Source organism: Vigna angularis, chromosome 6 (genome assembly GCF_016808095.1).
Source record: "Vigna angularis cultivar LongXiaoDou No.4 chromosome 6, ASM1680809v1, whole genome shotgun sequence".
NCBI classification, from domain to species: Eukaryota; Viridiplantae; Streptophyta; class Magnoliopsida; order Fabales; family Fabaceae; genus Vigna; species Vigna angularis.
This window is the reverse complement of record NC_068975.1, coordinates 18,302,057-18,327,827: the sequence shown is the minus strand read 5'-3', so window position 1 is coordinate 18,327,827 and position 25,771 is coordinate 18,302,057. Positions and strand designations below refer to the sequence as shown.

Sequence of the window (25,771 nt, the reverse complement as noted above, 5' to 3'; positions counted from 1 at the left end):
GAAACAGATGAGCATCCTCCACGTCTCGCGCTATGTGCGACCGGTCAACCCACCATTGGAGCTCTTCCCGAGTACCGTAATCAGAGACAAAGGTACTGACATCATGGGAAGCCCAATCGTACCCCTTAATGCGCGGCCAACCACCAGCAAGCTTCGCGTCCTCCCGGTCAATCTGAACGCCACCCCTTAGAAGAAATAGGGATACCCCATTTATGACCCTCTCCCCACCATAGAAAGGTGACCCAGGCTCGGATTCCTCCTCCCTCCAATCGGACTCCTCGAGAAAAGAAGAAGACATAAAACTTGGAGATTGAGCATTGTCGGATACCACACCCCTGCCACCTTTACCCACCGACTCCTCAAATGAAGAAATACTGACAGCAGCCATTATTAAATTACCTTAGAAAAAGAATGCATCGAACGGTATAGAATGAAGAAGATTAAAAGGTAAAAATGACAGTACCTTGCCCCCTTATTTATAGAAAAAAAATTTCAAAATTGTCGTCTCATCACAGCTGTTGAGATCAACCACGACCAACGGTCCAGATTGCAAGACGCTCCCACTACCCGAGAGATAGACCACGTAGGCTAGCGACAAGTGTTTTCTCGCCAAAACGCTATATTTGGAAAAGGAAGATCGTTAGGGACGACCGGTTATCACCACTTAAGCCCAACGTCCCCTACGGTGACTAGGGCTTGGGGGCCTAATGTATTGTATTATCGGATGCCCGCTACGATAAGAAAGGGAGACGCCTGGCAAGGACGGCCAGTCTACGACAAATAAACAAACTAATCCCGCGAGATTAAGGTAAGTCAAGATTAAGGGTAATGGACCAAGATTGGGTCGGTATTAAGACATCATTAATCTTGGGCCCATGCCAAAAACTATAAATATGGGTCAAAGGGGAGAGGTAGATGATGACATTTACTGTGCATTTATTAGTGTTACATGAAATTGTGAAAGGGTCCATCTGCGACCGAAACAAAAGGTAATTCCAATTTTTAATCAGTGTTTCTTATCCTTCAAAATATATCAATAACCATAGTCTTCATTGTTGCTCGATGCACTCTCAGCCTTCTCCAAAAAGAAAATAATTCATTTAATTGCAAGTATGTAAATTGCGGATACATTGATATCCTCGAAAGTTATTGAAAATTTTGGACAAAAAAGGCCGGTGGGGCTGCAATTGCAGTGACTTCAACTACCTTTATTTATCCTTTTAATTTTCAGCATGATTATTTATTATTTCAAGTATCCTTGTGTGCCTATTTTGGTGAACGGCTTTATTTGTTTAGTCCTTAACTCTAAGAGGAGGATATACAGGTTTTTTTTCCAAGCTTTATTTGGCTTGGATTTATAGTGGTTTATTCGCCGAAACTGAAGATGGATGTGAATGGCCATGGATGCGCCGCCAATTACGGTGCTGATTCTGAATGTGAAGCAGCTATATCGAATGCTGCAGTTACCACTGTGATTGTAATCCATGGCTGTTAATAGATTGAACTCATTGAATGCATTGTCCCGCACTGCAATACACATCAGTGTGTTTCAGAATGGAAATTTAGGTGTTCTGCAATCGACATTTCGGAATGTATAACTAATATAACTATTCCATCCGTTGAAAGATTTTTTTAAAAAATTACTAAAATCTTATAGATTAATAGTTCAGTTCTAATTTCTATTGAAAATAATTTCTTAAAAAATCTTGATCATCAAAGAATTATTGATGATATTGCAATAAAAAAAAATACAAGAATAATATTTAAATGGCCAGAAGAACATTTTACCTGTTTGTCTAGGAAGCCAGAAATCCTAGAACCCGTATCAGTACCAGTATATTAGCCAACCAATACACAGAGGCACATTTTAACAAGATATATGCCTAACAAAGAGTGCTAAAAAACACTCTTAAACACTTCTTATTTAAGAGATTCCTTTTAAATAAATTTATTAAAACTTTCAAAATTCAAACAAGGTGTGATACCAATTTGTGATTTTTGGATAAATGTCAAAACCTCCAGAGTTTCTCTTCAAAACCAAAGCAAAGAGGTTTCCTATTGGAACATCCCAACTCTTCCCCTCTTTTGTATTTGACATGTTCTGGGATTCTTCATGTACATACCCCAAACGCTTCTGCAGACCAGCCTCACTTTTTGGGCTATTTTACAATTAAAGGGTCAAATAAGCAGCAACCAGCACATGCAATAAGTGATTGGAGGGATAGAAATCATAGGCTAGTGTCAAACAGTTTGAGAGAAATGCAATCTTAGAAAAAACCACACTGATTGACTAAAGTAGGATGAATGAAATACAATGGTGTTTCATTTATAGAAGTTATCAATAACCACCAAGAAACTACCTGATCCCACTAACTAACCACTCTGATATATGCATAACTCATAATCCAAGAAAGCTTTTGTTCAGTGTTATCTATTGGCGCCTCCCCGCCTCAACATGAACTGAAAGGACAAAATTTATATCTAGTTCTGCTGTCTTGTTTCTTGTTTGTACTATTCTCCAATTACAATTGCAGGTTCGTCTCATAAAATGCATAATCCTTTAAGGCAAGCCTTTATTTTGATTAATGCCGACATAACATTCTAATTATTAATTAAAGAACGGTAAAATAGCACCCATATTTGTTCATGAAAGGACTCCAATCTGAATTAATTCAGTGAAACAACTTTGACATGGGAGTAGTGTCACTAAAGCTACTCAAAATTGCTTGTTCCATGGGGATCCAATCGTCCAAGGAAGCTGCATATTATTTCAATGCATTTCAATTATACACTAAAGTCTTGATCATCCAATGACAAAAGTTTAAGCTCACAAAATCGTTAATTACAAAACTAGTAAGCCCACAATAGAGAAAACTTATTTCCTTTTAATACTTTATTCAAATCATAGGATACCTTTCATGTACAAACAGATCTTGCAAGTGCACATATCAAATGTCAACAAAAAAAACTGGTAATATTGCAATAGTTCAGCAAGAAAAGGAAAGTAAAAAAATCTTATGAGGAGGGTGATCCATACGTGCTATGAAATTTAGTTACATTCTTACTTTTGTCAATAGAAGAAATGCCATAGAATTCTTCTAGGTACGCCAAGGCTTCTGAGTTGCTGTTACAAACCTTCCACAATGATGCGACCTCTCCTTTAGAGACTGTTCCCCAACCCTCGCAATCATCCAAAAAGTCAAGCAGCTTTGAATAAAATGAATCATAGTTCATCAAGAGCAAAGGAATAGGAAGCTTTGATCCAATCCGTTCCAGCTGAATCAATGCCAGCATCTCAAACACCTCATCTAAAGTACCAATCCCACCAGGAAGGGCAACCACAGCAGTCTTATCAAATGAATTGTTCCTCACTACAGCATCCACCAGCCCATGCTTCCTTGCAGAGAAAAACCTGAGCTCAAACGTTAGAACACTCCAAGCAGCCAATTACATACATGTCAATTGAACAAGTTATTGGTCAACGGTTGAGGATTACCTGCAGGTGAGGTAATTTTCTGATGGTAAGTATGCATGAAAATTAGATGCTGTCCATTCACCAGCTTCTTTTCCTATCTTGAATCCACCAACCGGTTTTCCTGCTAGCATAGCACCCTGAGTAACGGCATCCATTAGCCCTGGTCCAGCCCCTGACCAAGTAGTGCAATCCAAAAGATTTGCTATCTGCACAGCAGGATATATGAAAACAAAATAATCATAACTAGTAAAAATCTTTGCCACTATCACCGCTGTTAATACCAGAAACAATGTTATTAGGTAACAACTCAATGAGATCTTATACAATACCCACCAGCATGTATGCTGAAAAAAGAGGCAGGAAGCTATCGTAAGAATTTACTTGCCTCTTTAGCCAGCTCCTGTGCCTGCACATAATGTGAATGGCTGGGTCCCATCCTTGAAGAACCCAGATACACAGCTCCTCTCCCTAATCTGTTTATGAGTTCATAACATTTTTTAATCTCTTCTCTAACCTGTAATATTGAAAAACAGAAAAGAGAGTGAGGAATCAATTTCCTGGAGTTTCACTGGAATTACAAACATTTTTTTTATATGAAGTTAAACAAGAGGGGATGAATTAACGGCACAGAAAAACTGTGTGAAGTGTTTTTCTAGTGAACTGAAATATGTAACAATTACGATTGGTCCCTGCCATTACACACTATTATTTCGGTATTGCTTCATAGAGCTGCTTCAAATATCAAGGGTTTGCACTAGTTATAGGCACCAGAGATTGAAATATTAAATCCAAAAATCCTTAGAGTGACACCTGCCTGATTAAGCCAAAAATATATTGCCCCAATCTAGACCAAATAGAATATACAGTAGGTCATGCAACACTATGCATCATATATATATATATATATATATATATAGCATCTCACATTTCTTAAGCTCACACCTTTTAATCTGGTTTATCCATGATATTTATTATTAATCAATACACCATCCACCAAGTTCAAGAAAAAAGTACCAAAATTGAGAACAAATCTAAGAACCAATACTCTCCAAGGCAGAAAAATAGCAAGGCGACTAGTAGACATGTTAGAAGCCAACAATTATTTAAAACCATACTAAAATATGAATCACATGACTAGCAAACACAAAACCTTCTAGATTCAGATCATGGTATAAGTTATTTTCCAAATAGAAACGTAAAATTTCAATTAGAACTTCGTTTTTCATAGATTAAGGGGATAAATAAAAGAAGGTAAGCATGATCCAGAGTAATTCATCTTTCTTTGTTTGGTAAAATGTAATTCAATTTAAATTGAACTGCTGGGATTCTTCGGTTCATCTCATCCAAGTAAATCTTACCATCTTTATGACAATATTTTCAACAATTAGGTCCGGTACAAGCAGAAGAATTTCTCTAAACAATCATCACTTAATAGAAATCTCATTAAAATTATCAGTTTATCACCAATGATCATGACTGACTTCCATAAGAGTCACCACAGCAATCACCAGTCATTTTCACAAATTTTGTTTGCGACTACTTTCTGAAAGGAATCTAGCCAAATTGCAACCTTACTCTAGTCCTAAAACCTACACATTTTTATGTTAACGGGTTCCAGTTTCCCTACCAACGACCTTAACATTCACAACAACAACAGAAGAAGCACTTCAACTACAAAAGAAATCAGTTCCACCAGCAAAACGGAAACTCAACAGAATAAATATTCCTATCTTCCCATCACTGTAGCACAGGCAATTCTTCTATCAATTATCAACAACATATTCCCAAAAATAGATTCAATTGAGCACATCCTTACCACTGGACACACCCTTTGAACTAAAACATCACACAGCTATCAGTTGTCACCCCTACTGCTTACACGGATTTAATCCCTACTCTTCCAAGCAACCCAATTAAACAGAAACTTTCATATCACAAAAGGGTTTCAACTTTCACCAATTCCCATCAAATAAGCAAAAGATACTAACTTTAACAACATGGTAAATGCTACCTCATCTGGGCTCTTCCTCTCATCCAACTCACTGAACTCATGCTTGCTTAGAGAGATTTTTCTTTGAACGACCTTGTGCTTTGAGAACTTGAAACCAATTTTACTGTTCTCTTCTCTTCTGTACAAAAAGTGGCACTTGATTCTTGTTGCTTCATGAGTGTTTCTCAGTGCAATATGAGTACCCAACGAAGCTGCCACTGAGAAACTCATCCCTCGAATTTCCTAAAGGCGTCAACTTTTCAAGCCTTCCACGCATAAAAAATGTAAGGTCTGAGTTTACTAGGAACATGAATCATATATGCCCATTGCAGCAAAGGGAATCAGGAATGAACAAGGTGCTCCTTTTCTCACCCCTTACATTTACACTAATGTATAAAATTATCACATTACCCTCGTCTAATGCATTCCCGAGTGTCTTAAAAATTATTTAATCATTCTCTTAGTGTAAATCTCATTTTGTTTTCTCAAATTATAAACTTATTTTAATTCCTCAAATTCCACCCAAGAAAATTAATTTTAAAAAAATGAGAATAATTTAAAAAATATCATTTGAAGATATCAAAGTGCTAATAATTAATTAAAATCCACTTAATTTATACTAATTAAAACTAGTTCTATTGATGAGAGTAGAAAAACTTTAATGAACGTAGCGTGAAAACCAACTTTATTAATATAGGATAAAATAATTCTTATTAATATTGATTAAAAAATATTTAATATATAAATTTTTTTGTTAATATCAACTAAAATAATTTTAAAGGTTAAAAAATATCTGGCAATTAAAAGGAAATTTTTGATATTAAGAAAAAAAAAATTAACTAATATTTATTGAACATTAACACTAGCTTCTCTCGACAAAAAAATTCATTACATTAAAAAAAACAATATTAAGTGAAAAACGCTAATAAAATGCTAAAATTTACTACTATATATATATATATATATATATTTTTTTATGGGTCTTACATTCTCTCCAACAACAAAAATTTTCGTCCTCGAAAATTCGACATAAAATAAGGTTATGATTATTTCACCTTATCTTCTAATTTCCTTGTAAATTCATTTACTCTTCTTTCCCAAACTACTTTGACTAAGTAGATGATCTTTCCTCTAAGTCATTCTATTCGATGGTTTTCTATACTTAGGGGTTGCCCTCTTAATGAGACATCTTCTTTGTTTGTAGTCGCATCTACTTCTAAAATGTGAGAAAGATCTAACACACACTTTCTTAGTTAAGTAGCATTAAAACTAAATGAATGTTGACTGATGTGCTTAAGAGAAATTTCCTCGTGTGAAGAGCTTCTCCCACACTCGTGGTTGAACTTACTAATAAGAAGATATTACTCTAACGGTTTTCTCCTAAAATCAACATACGACTTCTACCTACTGAGATTCCTAAGTCATAATTGACTTAATAATAGACCCAAAATCTCCTCCTTTTACAAAAACCTTTTAATTTAAAATCTCATCACCTAACTACAAAACAAAAATAATCAACCATTAACTTCCATACCAGATTTATGTAACCTAACCACTCATAGTAATAACTTATGTCAAATCATCACTTATAGCTCAAAACTTTCAACTTCCAACTTTTTTACTCTAACCTATAATGAACTACTCTTGGTTTTAGATTAGATTTTCCCCTTAACTTCAGGATTTTGTTTTTGTCTTTAGTTGACAATTGGCAACCCCTGAATTCTTAAAATCCCTTGGATGTATGAAAATAGGTGGGGCTCTCTCCAAATTGCTTGTCCGTTTCTTCACTTGTGCCGAGATCACTCATAAACTATAATCACAAGATTCGAGAAAACTTTTCATTCCTACTATAACTAGAAAGTGATTCTCCTTATAGATCCTTATTTAAGACTTCCTTGACCATATAAAACTCTAAGAATCGTTCTTTTTCCGTAACAATTTTCCATTATATTTTCTCAACACAGTTTCTACTCCTAGAAATTGTACGCCTCCAAAAGCCACTTATGTTTACCAAAAATTTTACTAGATTGCTCCACCTTACCCTATACTTCTATTTTCCGTAAAATTTCTAATTACTCTGATGATTACACGGAGTCCAAAACATTATTACTAAATAATTTATCCTTATGTTTTCTTTTCTATACCCATTTAACAAGAACTTGTCCAAAACTAATACCTATATTGAGTATGCTTTATAACATTCATAGGAACCCTTCCACACTTAATATCATGCATCATTTCCTTCACTCGTCCTTGATGGACTTATCTGATTCTCGGTAATATTGCCTTCACCCTTAACTACACTTAATGTTCAACAATCAACTCACAATTCTTTAAGACCATAAACTTCTAAAAACATATTGAAACATGACCAAACCATCCTTTCGATCATACTCTAGACTACAATATCTATCATTCACTTGCATTGGTCAGATATCCCTAAAATACTTGTCCTCATCCTTTATTTAACTCACACTAAATGTTGAACCACTATTTTCTTCACCTGATAAACACTTCTGAAATACTTAACAAAACTAGAATAATCAAGCTTCTTTCAAGATTATACTCCAAATTACCTCAACCTTTATTTAATTATTTTTCTAGCAACCATTACTAGCCTAAGTTAAAACATTCTTCAAGAATTAACTTATAAACTCTAAATCTTAGGAATATAAACCGTGTCCTCAAAATACCTTCCCACATCCTAACCTAATATGAATCCACAAACTTAATGTTATCCGTAACCCAGTACCTAACAACTGCGTATCTTTGATAAGACTCAGCAGATCACTCAATCAACAATGTTATAATTTATGAAACCACTTATATCAATAAGGCCGAATTTAAAACTAACTAGCTTCCTTATCAGTACTGCACCTACCCATTTAAATAAACTACGTATGCCACATAAGTTAAATCCATCCTATAACATTAAAATATAGTTTAATGGTTATACTAATTAATCCTCTAATACTTGAAATAACTCCCATAGATATAAAGAATTAATGGGTCATCAAAAGATGTCATAGCACAAAACCATTGTGCCAAGTATCCCTTCCCACCACTCTATTCAAGAACTTTTTCAGGCAAGTACACCTTCCCAACCATTTACCCACCATGTTACTTCCTACCACTCGTTTATAGAGATTATCAGGCAATCAACCACAACGCAACCTCAATTATAATGTGCTCCCCGAGATCAAAACCATATCCCAAGGATATTTAGTGTTAACCAAATCTCAAATTTTTATCTTATGCGAACTAAAAGTAAGTATAAACAAGTTCACTCATACACATCACTGGATAGAGATCAAGGTGCGACATATAAATCTTTACCCATCCTTTACATCACTATTGAGGTTTGAATACTACCATATAACTATACCTGATGAAATTTCTCCAATCACAACCTACAACTTCTTAATTATTCCAAACTCCCTAATCACATTGCAACCCTCCTTTTTATCTATTTCCAAACTCTTCTTCTTCTTTATCTTGTCATGTTCATAATAATATCAATTCAACCTACACTACCTCTACTAACTTTAATATTCCAAAATCAATAAAATTTACAACCATAAATCATGACATTTTAATCCTATCATAAAAATACCAAATATTTGCATAAGTCGAAAGCCAAAATTTTCGTACCTGGATTTTCTCCACTACTCCTTATACCACAATCACATACTCTCAAATCTTATCTCTAATACATTTACTAAAAAAATCTAACCATCTCCTTTTAATCATCCATTTAGCTTAAAATCCTTCCAATAAAAGATCTCGTGTCCTCTTAACTTATAAATTTCTCCTCCTATTAAACTTTCTCTCAATCCTCTTTATTCCTTATATAACTTCTCATCTACTCTTCTTCGTCTAATATTTGATTTATTCTTAATCTACTTCAGTATTCCTATCCTTTTTTTTTTTGAACTTTCTCTTCAAATCTTCCACCATTTACTTTCTTCAGATTTCAATCATCACTGATACATCAATCCATGTTACCAATCTCACACAATGTCATTCCGTTTCTCATCAACACTTCCTTCTCTTCTGACTTTTAACGTTATTGATATACTAAACCAAACTGATTTCTCAAACCTTGCTACATTCATGCTTATCCAAAGCTTCTCTAAATCTAGCCTTTGAACTCAACTCCTTTTTGTGAAACGTAAAATATCTGATCTATTAATTTTTGTTCTAGAACTTCTAAAAATTTTACTTCTAAACACCAACATCTTCACTCATCCTTTGAAACTTAAACTCTAGTATTATATTTCCCTATCAAGGCTTTAACTAATTCTAATATCTTTCCTCAAACCCTCAGAATTAAGAAAGGAAAATCATCTATGGTAAAAGTCATGAGTAGTTAGACACAATACTCTACTATCTAGCTTTGGAGGAAATGGTAAATTATACCATTTAAACTCAATTCTTCATAGAGAAGACACGGAAGACCCACAACACAGAGGTCATCCTAAGGACGAACTGCTCTGATATCATTAATGTAACATCCAAATATCTCACATTGGATAATTCATAATTTATATATTGTAACCTTACAATTACGGTAACATCCCGTAATCTCACACTTAAAAAAATTCACAGTTGATATACATATTTTAAACTCAGATTTCAACTATAAACTCCTAAGTATAACTTGAATCCTTCTAACTTATTCTTCGATCTCTTTCTTCATTGGTATTGTTTCAGACGACATTCCTTCATATGCTCCCGTATAATATCACGCATTATACGATCATCGCATTCACATGCACACACAAGTAAGGGTGAGCTAACAATTCAATACAATAAACATACCTCGATATCAAACCATACTATGCTCACTATACCAGATCAAATTACATAAACAAATATGAGTTACCTACTAAACCACATTGCATGCATCAATATATATCAAACACCAAATCAGAATGCATACACCAATATGCATCATGCATACACCAATATGCATCATGCATACACCAATATGCATCATGCATACACCAATATGCATCATGCATACACCAATATGCATCAAACACCAAATCAGAATGCATACACCAATATGCATCACGTCCATCCATCCCAAAAGTCATACAAATTGACTATATCGCATACATTCACATACTCTCCACATAAATCACATCATTATAATTCACAATCATGTTCAGATGCATAAATTCAAATCTAATAAAATCCAAATATTTTAGAAATCATACAAACTGAATATATTCCAACAAGATATATTACACAATAATTTAACAGTACATAATCTGTTCAATAGGATTTAAGTTAAAAACTTGTCGAGTAAACTTCCAGGAAAGAGAGGTGCGTTACAATGGACAACTTAAGTACCAAATCTTTCCTTAGCCAAAGCGTTCCTCAACTAGTTTTTAACAAATTTCTTATTTACAGATTTAAAACAACAGCATATAATATTAACACCGAAATTTAATATAGATATAAAAAAAATAGAAATTAAGCAATATTGAGATCCCTGAGAAGATACGAAATTAATATCTATAAATCTGTAACTCCGATTTCAAATCTGAATGGTCACAATAATTCACTATTTGTTATAAACTACATATTAAAATTTCAGGTTGATCCAACGGTTAACTAGATAGATATTGAGGTTTTACCGAGGTAACTCAGGTGCAGAATTTTAAGTGGTTTTTGCTTATACTCAAAATGCGGAACTAATTTCCCTAATCACAGACATTTAATTTCAAATCTGAACGGTCAAAATGACTTAATATGTCTTATGAATTACATACTAAATTTTGGGCTCAATCCAACGGTAAATGAAATATATATAAAATTTTTACCATGATAACTTAAGAACAGAAATATAGTGTTCATCAGATTTTTCAAAACTTAAAAATTATTTTCTCCAACCATAGACTTTCAATTAAAAATCCGATCGGTCAAAGTGTATTAATATATCTTAGGAATCATATATAAAATTTTCAAGTTGATCTAATGGTCAAATGAGTCATAATATATATTTTACCGAGATGACTAAGTAACAGATCTACAGGGGTAATTAATTTACTCAAACATGCAGGATTTATTTCTCTAAGTACAGACTTCTAATTACAAATCCAAACGGTCAAAGTGAAGAAATAGGTCTTAGGATTCATATATTAAAATTTTAGTTAAATCCAACGGTCAAAATAATTAAAAGAAAATTTTTACCATACTAACTCGAAAATAAGAAAATTATAATCATAAAAACTAAATTTATATAAGTGAATAGATAACTACCATTACCAAAATTTTAACATACTCATAACTCATATTCATTATCATAACATGGATAAAAATCATATACAAGAAGGATTAACTCCCCTTACCTCTATTCCAGACTTAATCTCCTACTCCGAATTTGTTTCCCCGAAATTCTTCAGAACCTCTACTCTTCTTGCAACTAAAAATTTCTCCCTAACTCTTTCTTCTCTATTTCTCAAGCTCTCACTTGATTCCTCTTTTTTTTTTGGTGCAAAATACTCTTCCCTCCTATGGCTATTTATAGGTAAAAAAATTTACTATTCATTAATATTTTAATATTATTTATTATTTTAATATTATTTAAAAAAATAATATTTTAATCATTTACTCACCAAATCTGATCCTAGTTTCTACCTACTAATTTCTTCCATGCTAAGGAATCTTAATGCTGAAAATTTATTTTTATTATTTTTTTTTACTATTTACTATTTACTATTCACTTTTTACTATTCACTATTCAATTTTTACTATTCGATTTTCTTAAAAAAAGTACTAAATAAGTTATCAAAAATTTTAACTTCTCCTTATAAAATTACTATAATTTTATATCCAAAATTTACATTTTTCTATCCACTAAAATTATTATTACTAATAAAATGCTAAAATTTACTACTATATATATATATATATATATATATATTTTTATGGGTCTTACAACATGCAAGCCCATAACATCCCACATGCAACAAGTTTTCTTAAAAGATAAAAAAGAAGACAAAAAAATACTTACTTTAATCAAAATTTAAATCAAGTAAAATTGTAGACTTCAACATTGCGAGTCCATTATGATTTCTGATTATCAACCAAATGAATAATGGAGTCAAAGAACTAGAAAAAAGAATGAATTTTTTTTTAAAAAACTTTAAGAAAACAATGATTATCATGAGATGAAACTCAATTATTGAAAACCTCTTTATAATTAAATTTTTATAATAAGATAATCAAATATCATCATTAAAACCACAAATATTCTTAAATTATTTTCTAAATCTTTAAAGTTTCATTTTATAGATATAGTATATTTTTCAGTGTTTGTTTTAAAAATAAAATAAAAGGGTTTACTGAAAAATAAAGTTATTATTTATCACATCGTAAATAAGTGAACGTGCTTCATCTTTTTGCATAATAATATATTTTTTTGTTAACAATAATTCAATCTTTTATATATTGAGTAGCTTGATAATAATTTGAAGATTATTTGATTATGAAATTCAAATTTTCACCATTTAGTCATTAAAATAATAATAATATATTTTTGATTTTTCTTTTTCTCATCAGAAAACCTTCCCCAAGGAGACCCTTTATCCCCATATTTATTGTACAAGTAATGTATGCAGAAGTAATTCAATAAAGGTTCAAGGTGGTGTTTGGCAAAATGTAAGGTCCACTATTATTTATTTATTTAATTTCCTTATTATTAAAAACATTCTTTGCATCTCTTTATAAAATCTGTTTAGTTTAAGAAATGAAAATGAACTTACAAATGTCTTTCAAGAGGGGTTCTACGATTTTTTTTTTATAATATAGTTAACCCTTTCAAGATATATGAGACGTAAATTAATGTATCTTATTGAACATGAACGTTATTAAATTAATATTTTTATTTTAAATCATATTTATTATCATTAGCATAACATATTTTAAACTTTTTAATTTATTTTTAATTATTATAAAAAACAAAAAATAATCTTGCGCACTACAGGGATCAAAATACTAGTGAATAAAATCGAGGGGTGCAGAGAGAAGATGAAACCCATTACAAAGTGGGCTTTGATTTCCACCAGTGTCAATGTGGCCGAATGGGTTCTTAACCCTAACCTTTCTTCATTTTCTCCTTCTTCCTTCTTCCTTCTTCCTTCTACTCACCCTTCTGAACGGTGAAGTTACTAGCCGGAGCTCGCAGCAGCACTACATTTCTACTCTAACAAAATGGGTACGTTTCAATTTTTTCGTTTCTCTCTCTCGTAACGTGATGTTGCTGATTCATGTGAGTTTGCGTAGGTATCTCTCGTGATTCCATGCACAAGAGGCGTGCCACTGGTGGCAAGAAGAAAGCTTGGAGGAAGAAGAGAAAGCAAGTTCTTCTAACCCTAACTGATTATATTTCATCATTAATTGATTGCATTTTTTATTAGTCAATTGCATTTGTTTTAACATTTGTTTGGATCTAATCAGAATTAGAGTTGAACAGTCAGTATTTAAAGGATTATAAGACTGTAACCCTAATTTTAACCAAAGAAGTTTCCTTTTTTATTTTTGTTATTCTGTTTTCTTTATCAATGATTAGTTTTTGTTTAATGGGGGTGTGTTTGATTTCAGGTATGAACTTGGGAGGCAGCCAGCAAACACAAAGCTGTCAAGCAACAAGACAATTAGGAGGATTAGGGTTCGTGGTGGGAATGTGAAGTGGCGTGCTTTGAGGCTTGATACTGGGAACTATTCTTGGGGGAGTGAGGCTGTTACTCGCAAAACAAGGATTCTTGATGTGGTGTACAATGCATCCAACAATGAGCTTGTTCGGACTCAGACGTTGGTCAAGAGCGCCATTGTTCAGGTCGACGCAGCGCCCTTCAAGCAGTGGTATCTGCAGCATTATGGCGTTGACATTGGTCGCAAGAAGAAGATTGCAGCTTCTGCCAAGAAGGAAGGAGAGGTACATGTTAGTTGAATTGTTTGCTAATACATGGTTCTTTACATATAGTTTCACTTTTAGTTGCTTTCCTAGCTGAACTGTAGTATGAAATTTAGTGCTCTTTAGCCCTGTGTCAATGTTGGTTGTTGAAACTTGGAAGCCTGCATCTTTTTCTTTATTGTGAAGACTTTAGTTCTTCAATTTCAACATGATTGTGTCGTCCAGTTTCATTTGCTCAGTTTTATCTGTGTGTGCATTGTGCACTTCGTCCGGTTATGATACACTTTTTTGTCAGTCCACGAATTCCCGTTATTTTATGCATTGTCCCTGTATAACTGTTTTACATAGGTGTTCAATGAGATTTGATAAACTTATGACATCATCTATCTATTTCATAAATATCATGTGGTTACATTACACTTTGAAATATTAAATTTTGGTTGGATACGTATGCGATGACTTTTCACTGATAATGTATGTAATCAAACCTTATTTTATAATTCTGATTCTGAAGTATCCAAGGTTATGAAGTCTCACTGTAGAAAATAAAATCTAAAATGAGTTCTGGAACTGGATTGCTAAAGCTACATGATATAGTTAATTTTTTGGAGCATCATTTTTATTTTGCAAACTGCAAAATTGTTCTTCTTTAAAAAGATGTTGTATTTGCATATTGTTTATTTGCATCATTCACTCATTCAGTTGTTTTTTTTATAGGATGGTGAAGCTGCAACCGAGGAGGTGAAGAAGAGTAACCATGTCTTGAGAAAATTGGAAAAGCGGAAACAGACCCGGGTGCTTGATTCTCACATTGAAGAACAATTTGGGGGTGGTCGCCTTTTGGCTTGTATCTCATCACGACCTGGCCAATGTGGCCGTGCTGATGGGTATGTTACTTGGTACTTAATGAGCTAACTAACCGAGATGTATCTAGTGCTTGTTCCCGGTCAGAGTAATTTTTAAAATTGCTTTTCATAGCTTGAACAATCATCCCATTTGCAACTTGCAAGAACATAGATATGATGACCTAGAATTTAAAATATGTTGATAGGGCCGAAAAATAAGGGATTTAGTCTGTCGAGTGTTAGCACCTTGATATCATGCTGTGTTGAGGAGATCTTCAAATGGTTGTGGTTACCTCTGGTAAAATGAAATTGCAAGACATGGATGCAAATGAGTAGCTTTTCTTATTAACAATTCTAGCGTAAATAATATATTAACAGTTAATGAGATGCCCGCTTGTTAAGTTCACATGCTTGACAGTTTAGTCAAGTGAACAATATATCATCTTCAATTAATTGTTCTGACTGTTGGTGCTTAATTTCTGAATTTTTGGCAGATATATATTAGAGGGCAAAGAGCTGGAATTTTACATGAAGAAGCTTCAAAAGAAGAAGGGCAAGGGCGCTGCATAAGATATTGGCTATCTTCCTACTCTTTGTATCAGAATTTCTTGATGGTCTTTACTATCTAGTCAGATCATTAGTTTTGCTAGGAAGTGTACTCTCTTGGGGAGTGAATGTTTTATTGTGTAAACATGGCCAGGAACTTCTATTTCTTTACTTAGAGTGAGTTCTGTTTAAATTTATTTACCTCCACCATCACAATTTTATAGTACATTGACTCTCTCATCTTGTATTTTCCTGAACAATGTCGAAAAGTTTTGAATTTTGTTTCTAGCCCCGGGGGTTGAATTGGTTCCGCTTAGTCAGTGTTCTGCGGAAGGATCTTCGGATTTTATGCCCCAAAATGAGAAAGATTATAAACCTTTAAATCAAGTCATGGGCATTTTCCTTTAGAGCAGGCTTATTTAAGGGAGAAAATGATTAAACTCTCTCTTTGGAATTTCAGTTTTAATTTAGTTTATAAATTTAATTGTGTCCGATGAGTCCTAAAATGAGTAGTTCTTTCCCTTCTTACCTTCCCATTCGAGACGGAATATGTTACGAGTCAAGCTTTTTGGTATTGAATGAGAATTTTTTATCCAATAGTTATTCTTTTCATTTCATGCTGATAGATAGGTTTGTAGATTCAAGACACTTATTTACGTTGTTGGATTCAGATATTTGAATGTTCATAGTGTGAATACGGGCTAATTTGGTATTTTGGTAGCAAAAATAAACGTACTTGAAATATGGTTGTGGGATTTAGATTGGTTGAATGGATCACATATTTTAGGCCTACGTTTACTAGCTGATGTGCTGGTTTTTCAAACAGTGTGGTGTATGCAATATCTGTTACCAGTTGTATTTTTCAAACAATTTGGAAAAGTAATGTTGTTGTTCATGGGATAACTTGTTATGGATCAAGTACCCATTAGCAAAATCGAAAGTACCAAAGGACTAAAGAAATTCTGCTTTACTTCTAAAATAAATTTGGATAAAACTTCTAAATAGGTTCTTTAATCAGATATTTATAAGGATACAAGTAACATGTATTTATACATGGCATAAAACTAGAAATAGTTTGCATTGTATAAAAAATATCGTTATTTTGATTGAATAAAAAAAATGTAAACAACTTCAATATTCCTAACAAATAAACTACTACCATAGCGAATTACTATAATGTAACATTTCAAATATTTATTAGCTTTTAGAAAATTGTTTCAAAGTAGTGCAGTAATCAGTAATAAGAAATCGCCGCGTTCATCTCTAAAAGAGGACTAACAGTACAATTTATTGATTTTTGAGAGATTATTAGTGACAGGTTTTTAGAAGACTGGGTAGTATTTCCGAAAGCAGTTTGGTCAAATTCTATTTTCATTATAGTTCACTGTTGTAAAACCAACTTCGGACTATACTCAATAAAAACAAATTCCAAAGCTAAAGCCATCACCTGCTGACACTAACTACTATATGATTTTATGTATCCATTCTTTGTCCTATTTTTCATATGCTGGGACAACACAAAAGCCTTACCAAAGACTTTGACGATGATATATAGAAGAACCATAAGTTGATATGATCATTTGTATGAACAAGGGAAGTTGAAGCCTCACAAATAGAGCAACTGGGACACATGCCAGAAGAGCAATTGGGATTGACACCCATTCCACTCTCTCCCTTAGCAACAAATCCAGGGCTGCACCAAATGCTATCATTGTAGTTACTATGGAAAAGAACAAAGAAGCCAGACCCAATATTATTCTCTCAGGTAATCTCTTGAGAAAATCTTCTTCTGCATAATGTGCAGTTAGAATTGATAAAAACATCAAAAGGGAAACCATGGAGGAAAACAAAGCTAATGTATCTGACACAACGAACACCATGAATGTGTTATCTGACAAGAATAATGGAAATCCTTTGTCTTGGTTGTTTCCTCCAGGTACAGTTATAGAAGCAGCAAAGACAACTGTGGCAATAAGAGTTGCCACCAACATACAAGAGTTTGATGTATCCTTCATCCAAACCTTTGCTTCTTCAAGCAAGGGCTTATGCTCTTCCCTGAACAATTGCCAAGGTGTTTTACCATCTATGTTTTTAACTTCTTTATGAAGAGGGTGATCCCATTGCTCCACTTTCTGTTGGACATCATAAAGTGTTATCAATATTTTGGTATAATTGATCTTCAAAAGTTTATGACAAGGGAGTTATGAGATTAAAAAAAACCTTAAACCACTGCAACTCTTTTTGCATTTGAAAAGCTGCACCAGAAATTGATGCCTGTTGAGGAGAAGCAAACCTTGCTGCTAGATGTGATGTGGTGTTTTGTGATTCGTCTAATGCCAGGATTAAAAACTTGCAAACTATAGGCATATTGCATACAAGACTAAAAACCTTCTCTTGCCGATACTTGATGGCAGTTTGAGCTACATATCCTTCATTTGGCAAGTGACTCCAAACCAAATCAGGAAAAAACTGGAAACTGATCCTTAAAATTTCAACTATGCCAGATGATGAGGCATTGAAAACAATGTCTGCACTCACAAAAGACTGCCAGAATTCGGTGTCATTCAAATTTGAAACCTGTGTGCAAACGAGTTCCACCAATCTCGCAGCAGATGCGTGTCTCAACTTTGTCTCTCTCACTAGCTTTATTCCAGGAACTGCACATGAAGTTTTGTAATTTGTTTTAATTGAAGTATAACAATTAAAATGAGAAAACTAGAGTTTAAGGATTTGTGCAATAGCGCTATGCTGGACAAGTACAACATACCAATACTCTGAATCCCATCCCATATTGTACTTCCAAAATAAGATTGGTAATGGCTTGAATTCCCAAATGAATCCTTCAAATTTCCTCTCAGATGACTCGGTGGTAAAAAATCAAGTTCATCTGGCATACCTAATATAGTTGAAGAGGAAAGTTTAAGGTGTATTGCAATGAAGCTTGGTAAGAAAAGAGAATAATATCAAAATAGGGTAGTTACAGTGGTAAATGCATCTTTTCCAAAACCCAAGTTTATTTCCACTTTGAAAGTCCGAAGGCAATTTTGACAAAACATTAAGTATAATGCTTCCCTTTGAATCTGAGAGAGTAGCCAAATCTGGGTAGCGCTGAAGAAGATATATAGTGACATCTGTACATGGGAGACCCAAAGTAATAGTTATCAATGTAAACAACAGGGTACAATTTGCAAACATATGGATAATAATATGCTTTATATGCTTGGTTATTAAAGTAGCATAATTGATGATTATTCTAAAGCATGAAGCAGAGTGTGTTTGGATGTTTGAATAGTTCGGTAATCTTGTAGTACATTACTCTGACTTTTTATGGTGCACTAGATACATAAAAGTATAGTGCTGAAAGCCTGAAACTACAATTACGCAAATTCAAGAGTTGAAGAACGGCACTATACTTCATTAGTTCAAGCAAATTCTACATACACTGAAAATTCCAAGAAAACTTAAGGATCTGTTAAGTCTAAGAAAAAGTTTTGTTTTCACAAATAATTATAAAATTGACAGATTCCTGATTTCAAAGTTTTGCATAAGGAATGGTGAAAACAGAAGTCTGTTGTTTTTACCATTTTTGTCACAACTTTATTTTAATGCCATTTTCACAATTTTCTTTAAAAAACTTTGAAAATAGAGAACAAAATGAAAATTGATATTTTCATGAGGACATAGTTACTCAAGAGTTTAATTTCTATGCACTATCATTTAGTACTGTCAACCTGTTAGAAATCGCTACTTTCAAACCAAACTGGTCTACGATTTGAATATAAATCATTTAAGTCATTGTCTCATGGATCAGGAATCCTGAAAACACACACACACATATACATACCATTCAGAAAAGTATTTTAAAATTAAGTCATGTGATATGGACGGACAGTAATGATGGCAGATTCTCAGTCAAAGCAACTTATAAAGCGCTAGATTGGTGTTCAGGTTGGTAGACATCATAGAAGGGAACACTAATGCAATTGATGGGGTGGAAGCAGAAATCAAAGTCCAAATTATTTAACTTGTGTAATTATTTTGGTATGTGAAACAGAAAAAGGGAACATGCAGAAGTGTTGTAGCCAGATGTACTTATTGATGAATATAGGTGGTAGAGAAGTATTATGTGGGAGTCTGGTTAAAGTTTATGTATATCCGTTAGGCATGGAAGTAATGAGAGGGTTAGGAAGAAATTTAAAGATAAGAGCAGCAGAGTTGTTAGTTGTTCAGGGAGACTTTCTAGGAAAGTCTATATACTGTTATCTTGTGGGATGTTGAGTGCAATCTTTTAGTTGTGATGTTTGTGACAGGGTAAACCCTGTGAGAAAGGAAATCAGTTTTTCCTTGAAAGCTTTGGCTTGTTCATTGTGTAAAGTGAAATACATTGCAAGGATTTGATCTTTTGCTTCTTTTAGTCTTTTCCTTTCATTACTTTCTCTGGGTTCCTTACAATATGCCACTGCATCTGCATTGTATATAAATACACTGAAACCAGATAAGTATCCTGCTTTACGTTTTGATATGTATGTCACACTTTCTAGGTACCTATCATGCAAAAAAAGAAAATTGTTTACCATGAAATCCTGCAGCAGTAAGCAAAGCAACAAGTTGAGCAGCAGAAGGACCAGAGAAAGGACAACCAGGTCTCTCATCTGTAGTATTCAAAACAAAGTACCATACCATTTCTTTGCATTTAGCAGAGGTAATACTGTAGATAAGTGGTGTGAATCCTTTAAAGTCAGTGAGTTGTGTCAGAGAAGGATTTTTAGTGACCAATGCCTTGGCAGCACTTCTGCTTTCCCCCATTGCAACATAGTGCAGGCAAGTACAACCCATCAAGTCCAACTCTTCAAGCACTTTTGTAGGAACATGTTGCACCAACTTCTCAACAATTTGCCACTGCCCTCCTACAGCTGCAACATGCAGTGCAGTCCTACCGAGTATTGTGATCTTCGCAGTCCATGCACTTGGGTCATTGTCAAGAAAAGCCTTTGTAGATTGCCAATCTCCTTTTAGTATTGCTATGTGCAACGGGTGGTAGTAACTGTGATTAAATCCCCTAGCTTTGGATGATAAAGGCAACAACATGAGTTCCTATGGAAGCATCAAAACACCACAAATGCTAACAATACACACTGTAAATACACTCTTTCCTATTGATTGAAATTTGTTGGAAAAAGCAAAGTTATGTAGCACTCACTCCTTAGTCATTCATCATTACTCAAAACACAACCTAATGAGAATGTTTTTATGTCTGTTCTCACTGTGAATGTATAAACTATGAATCTTATCGTCTGAATCAAGTATGCTTTTGAAGAACATCTGGGTATATCATGGTTTGAAGCAAGCTTGCAAGTAGAAGAGTTGAGCTTTTCAATAAAGGGAGATTAGACATCAAATTGAAAAAAAAAGGGAAGATTACATTTTTCTCTCTAAACTTCAGTTTTGACATTTGTTTGATAAAATGGTATTTTTCTTTTTTGTTCAAACTATATTTTAGTCATAAATTTTGGTTTTTTTATCCCTAACATTAGTCTGATTATATATGAGTAGAGCGCTGTATTTGCATCATCGAGACTAAGTGTTTTTTTTATTTCCTATCTCTAATGCTACAGTTTAATTTATCAACATAGTGATTGTGAAACTGTAGGAACACATGCTGAAGAAAAATTTTACTGGTATCAAAATCTAGAAACATGAAAACTATGAAACATAAATGTTCATATATAGCAAATCACATACCGAACTCACTAGCAGCAGCCTTAACATCATCAACTGACATGAGTGAACTTCAATGCCTTTTTAACAGTCAAACTTTGTAGTAGTTTGGCAAGCTGAAATTTGGTTCAAGGGTTTACTAGTTGCTGCAGAAAGGTAATGGAAGCATGCAGAAGCAGGTTCCTTCTGCACTTTCAGATATATGAGTTGGAGATGCTTTCCCTGAAGACAACGCAAAGTTAGAATCACTTTCTAACTCAGCTAAAACTGCAACAGTTTGCAAATCCTATTCTTTACATTTAGAATGAAAGGGCAGATGGAACACTTCAAGTAGAGGTTCTGTCATTTCACACAATGAATTCTTGTTTTTACATTTCTTTATGTATATATCATTCACTGTGGAGTATTAATATATTTGTTTGTGTAAACTTTTTAAAATCACGAAAAAGTAGAGTACTGGTTGATGATTCTCAGTTCCACCACCTCAACTTTTCTGTGATATGTACATACATTGGACAATATGCTTTGCCTAGAAAGGAGTAAAGTTGCACATGTCTTCTTAATATCTTGTTAGGATGTTTGTCAAATATGTGAATTTTGAGTTTTGTTTAAGATATTTTTTATTATTTTTATTTACCCAAATAATTCATCTCTTACTTTATTCATTAAATATGCCAATTAATGTTTTTTATATTTATTAAATAAAAATAAAATAATTAAATTATTCAGAAATATAAATATTAATAAATTAAATATTTAAATTAATTAATTAATAATATTAAATATCTATTTTTTTAAAATTTTAATCAAAACCAAAATAATTTAAAAAATTAAAAATATTTTAAAGTAAATCAAAACAATTATAGAAAAAGCCAATCGAGGATCACTTAGAAAATCAATGATTTCTCACCTGAAAAAGTTGAAAATATTAACGTAAGGTGAGAAATCGATTTGGGGGTAATCATTTTAAATAAACAAAATAGATGTCTTATTTAGATAAATAAAAATAAAAAAATATATTAAAAAAGTTGTAAACTTTGGTTTTGGTTCTTTAAAATAAGTATTTAACATATGGACGATATAGAATAAATATTTATATAATTAAAATTATGATAATACATATTTTTTAATATTTTAATTAAGATTGATAATTAGTCAATATCTTTAAATATATGAATCATACTTTGAATTTGTGATGAATAATTTAAATTGTGCTACGAGATTATTTCTAACTTTGCTGCTTCTTTTCATTTTCTTCTTAAAGAAGGTTCAAATTGGCTTTTACTAAAAGCCCCTCTTTTAAAATTAATTACTAGCCCAATGTTACTTTAATAGCATATATAGACTTTATGTTTTCCTTAGATAATTGACAGGAACCCTTCACAGAGAAGATACCAGTTAAATCCTTCATGGAGAAGATGACCAAAACATAAGAAGCAGTGGATCTCATATACGGGAGAAGCCAATTTGAGTTTATGTTTGCACGAAATGATTTGAAGAAAAACAAAGCAAATAGCTAGAAACATTGCAGAAACTCATCAATTTAAAACACACTCTGCATTATCTTGATTCTCTTTGAATATGCTCAGAATTTGACAAGGATCACAGAAAAACTAACAATCTTGGAAGCAGAGATTAGAAACTTCATAGCAAAGTGCAACTATAAACATAATGAAACTCACCTACTGCTATAAATATTGAAGATGGGACTGCTGATAGCATTAACAACAATTTTTATTCTTCACTGATTTAGGACTTAAATAAAGGGGATCAAAGGAGCAAGTATGAAAACCAAAGCTTTCTGAACATCTCTTCTGCTATTTTTTAAATCCAAGGTTACTAAATGTCTTTCTGACCATTGCGAGCCTGAGCATAATGGTCTCTCGTAGATACCTCTGTTCTCCTATCATGAGAAACACTGCGAGTCAATTTCTCATACGGGGAAGTATAACCATACTTCTTTTTCAACGTCTCCATAACAAATTCAGAGCGAGCTTTGGTTCGAGCTTGTTGGGGTGCAACATTGACATAAGAAAGGTGCCCCGCAGCAGCAAAAAATGCAGCACCAGAGAGGAAGCAAGTTATGGTCATGGCAAGTTTCTTGGGTGTTGAGGGAAAACACAGCACCATTTTCTCAACCACCTATCACATACGTCATCAGCTGTTAAACAAACAAACATCAATAACTCACAATAAACTTTAAGGATCCAACTCTTAAACTCTTAATGCTACAAATGAATTAACCATTTCAAAGTTTATACCATGTGAAGCCACGCACAAAACAATTAGTATAACCACATTTCTGCTAACAAAAATGCACCTTTTATAACTGCATAATAGTTAATACAGAATCAAAGATTAGCACAGTGTGTATGTAACTAATCCTTTTAACAAACAAAATGAAATAGAAACAACCAGACCACCCCCATATGGAGGGCCTTTTATCAAACATGTAGAGTGCATCATAACAGACGAGAAACAAAGAATTAGCTCAGATGCAACGTGATTCTACCAAACCATAAGCGAATTGGAAATGGCTTCACTAGGAAAATCAGATGTTCAGGCTTATTAAGCAGAACATAAGTTTAATTGTGAGCATGTGTTTTTAGAAAAACGAAAAAGTATGAAGAATTTAAACAGGCAATGGAATTTGTCTATATTTATTGAAAACTGATTAACTGGGTACCAGTGTAAGTGGTGAATCACGTTTTGGGTTGTGGTTGTTGGTAATATATAAGCACTTCTATCACTGATCTACTGTACTGAAATGGCCAATTTTTTCTGTCTTATTAGATGGTGGAACTGTCTACACACCATAGTGCTTCGTGTTTAATCTGTATTTAAAGTATGATTTAGTCTCTTAATTTATTTAAAAGTTTATTTCATATTAAAAAATTTGGGAAATCTAAAGTGTATGGTTGTATTGTATCTAAATATGTTGATTGGTTGATCTACAAATGTTTAAAAGCATTATGTACAGCAAATCGTAAACTATGAATATTCAAATTAACGTTACTCTTAGTATAATAAAAGAGTGTAAACAAGTAGATAAAGTTATATACGAGTGACTTGTTTATATAAGATCAATTTATAAAAGTGTTGTGATTAGGAAATAAAATAATTTAATAATTCTTTAGAGATTTAAAAAAAACAAACAAATTTGGAAAGTCACTTATTTTAAGAAAAGAAATAACTATTTTATTATTATAATCAAGTTTATAACCATTTTTGGTTTTATGGTTATATTAAAAAGTTGGAAGAACACAATAAAAAGTATTACTATATATAAAAGATATTATATATGTGGTGGCCTCTTTGAATTAGGAGATTAATCATACTTCGAATATAGAAATTGTGGATTTACTTGTATTTTTATCAAAATTACACATTTGTACTTTTATTAAATTTGGCAATTTATATTTTTATAAAATAATAGTTATTCTTATTTGGTAAACGTAATAAGTCAGGACCCTTAAATTCAGTAGATAGTGGAGTACAAGTGTCAATGAAAGGGTTGGCCGATCGGTTTAGTGACGGAAGTATTTAAAGAAAAATTTCAAACTTCGTACCACTTTTCCTGCATGCACTCTTCTTCTCCAAAATTCTGAGTTTCAACTTTTCTCCTCCTTCTCTCTACAATCTTCTACTTCTCTTTAAGAATTCTCATTTCTTTCTTCTTCTGATCAACAATCAGACCACGTCTGAGATCTCCTGGTGTCAAAAGCTTTCTATTGCAACCATCAAGTTGTTGGTTTGAGTTGGTAAGTTCATTCCTCTCTTAACACTATTGCTTTTCTGACACATGCAAACTCAGTTTCTGTTTGCATGAGACTATCATCTTCTTCTATGAAATTCTAGTCTTTTATTTTGGTCTAGTTTCGTAATCGGTGAACTCTAAGGGTATAAGATTTTGTAGTGGTGAGCCATTATCCTACATCTGTGAGCGTTCGGCTACGTTTAGAGGTAAGGGAAACTTATATAATTTGATTATGATTCTTGTTTCGAATGGTTGCATGTTTGTTGATCGTTGGATGAATATGAAGTATTGTTGTTATTGCATGTTTGGCTGCATGAGTGTATGAGTTATAAATGATGAGAAACTGGATTGATATAGGGTTTTGATTTTAAGTCTGCAGTATTCTGCGTAATTTTGTGTTGTTACTGAGAGTCATTATTGACCGTTCGGTTTATCCTTGGGTATTCGGTCTGGACTAGATTCTTCTTCTGTGGACAATTTCAGTTAATGACCAATCGATTTTTTTTAGTATTCT

At 33.1% G+C, this 25,771-nt stretch overlaps 3 protein-coding genes and 1 long non-coding RNA gene across 5 annotated transcripts; 1 reads left to right on the top strand and 3 right to left on the bottom strand.

Annotated features, from left to right (window-relative positions):
- Nucleotides 1–2,865: 2,865 nt before the first annotated feature.
- LOC108341937 (probable cytokinin riboside 5'-monophosphate phosphoribohydrolase LOGL5) lies at nucleotides 2,866–5,855 on the bottom strand. Its single transcript, XM_017579624.2, has 4 exons — nucleotides 5,487–5,855; nucleotides 3,861–3,989; nucleotides 3,497–3,681; nucleotides 2,866–3,412 (listed from the first exon to the last, which is right to left on the bottom strand). The coding sequence occupies exons 1-4, from the start codon at nucleotides 5,694–5,696 to the stop codon at nucleotides 3,016–3,018; spliced, it is 921 nt and encodes a 306-aa protein (XP_017435113.1). The 5' UTR covers nucleotides 5,697–5,855; the 3' UTR covers nucleotides 2,866–3,015.
- Nucleotides 5,856–13,514: 7,659 nt separating this feature from the next.
- Nucleotides 13,515–16,070, top strand: LOC108341779 (40S ribosomal protein S8). The gene is made up of 5 exons (XM_017579428.2): nucleotides 13,515–13,692; nucleotides 13,761–13,833; nucleotides 14,079–14,412; nucleotides 15,109–15,278; nucleotides 15,731–16,070. Exons 1-5 carry the CDS (start codon nucleotides 13,689–13,691, stop codon nucleotides 15,804–15,806), a joined length of 657 nt encoding a protein of 218 aa, XP_017434917.1. The 5' UTR covers nucleotides 13,515–13,688; the 3' UTR covers nucleotides 15,807–16,070.
- A 974-nt stretch (nucleotides 16,071–17,044) lies between these two features.
- On the bottom strand, nucleotides 17,045–21,903 carry LOC108340932 (uncharacterized). The gene is made up of 6 exons (XM_017578503.2): nucleotides 21,525–21,903; nucleotides 20,357–20,845; nucleotides 18,764–18,913; nucleotides 18,550–18,678; nucleotides 18,003–18,439; nucleotides 17,045–17,914 (listed from the first exon to the last, which is right to left on the bottom strand). Exons 1-6 carry the CDS (start codon nucleotides 21,562–21,564, stop codon nucleotides 17,309–17,311), a joined length of 1,851 nt encoding a protein of 616 aa, XP_017433992.1. The 5' UTR covers nucleotides 21,565–21,903; the 3' UTR covers nucleotides 17,045–17,308.
- Nucleotides 21,904–23,505: 1,602 nt separating this feature from the next.
- On the bottom strand, nucleotides 23,506–24,327 carry LOC108342499 (uncharacterized). 2 transcript variants are annotated; one of them, XR_001833391.2, is made up of 3 exons: nucleotides 24,187–24,327; nucleotides 23,762–23,829; nucleotides 23,506–23,661 (listed from the first exon to the last, which is right to left on the bottom strand). It is a non-coding gene; the product is annotated as an uncharacterized LOC108342499 (long non-coding RNA). The 2 variants fall into 2 exon arrangements; XR_001833392.2 differs by lacking the exon at nucleotides 24,187–24,327 and adding an exon at nucleotides 24,013–24,176.
- Between the last annotated feature and the right edge of the window lie 1,444 nt (nucleotides 24,328–25,771).

Bases quoted from the DNA above. Each gene is read 5' to 3' on its own strand.
- LOC108341937 (XM_017579624.2), bottom strand. From the start codon at position 5,696: ATGAGTTTCTCAGTGGCAGCTTCGTTGGGTACTCATATTGCACTGAGA. The intron at 3,682-3,860 runs GCAAGTAAATTC...CCTGCTGTGCAG, and splicing joins CACAGGAGCTGGCTAAAGAG to ATAGCAAATCTTTTGGATTG. The intron at 3,413-3,496 runs GTAATCCTCAAC...GTTTGAGCTCAG, and splicing joins GAAAATTACCTCACCTGCAG to GTTTTTCTCTGCAAGGAAGC.
- LOC108340932 (XM_017578503.2), bottom strand. From the start codon at position 21,564: ATGTCAGTTGATGATGTTAAGGCTGCTGCTAGTGAGTTCG. The intron at 18,914-20,356 runs GTAAACAATTTT...TCCCATGTACAG, and splicing joins TACTGCTGCAGGATTTCATG to ATGTCACTATATATCTTCTT. The intron at 18,440-18,549 runs GTATGTTGTACT...CTTCATGTGCAG, and splicing joins GGATGGGATTCAGAGTATTG to TTCCTGGAATAAAGCTAGTG.
- LOC108341779 (XM_017579428.2), top strand. The intron at 14,413-15,108 runs GTACATGTTAGT...TTTTTTTTATAG, and splicing joins CTGCCAAGAAGGAAGGAGAG to GATGGTGAAGCTGCAACCGA. The intron at 15,279-15,730 runs GTATGTTACTTG...AATTTTTGGCAG, and splicing joins CAATGTGGCCGTGCTGATGG to ATATATATTAGAGGGCAAAG.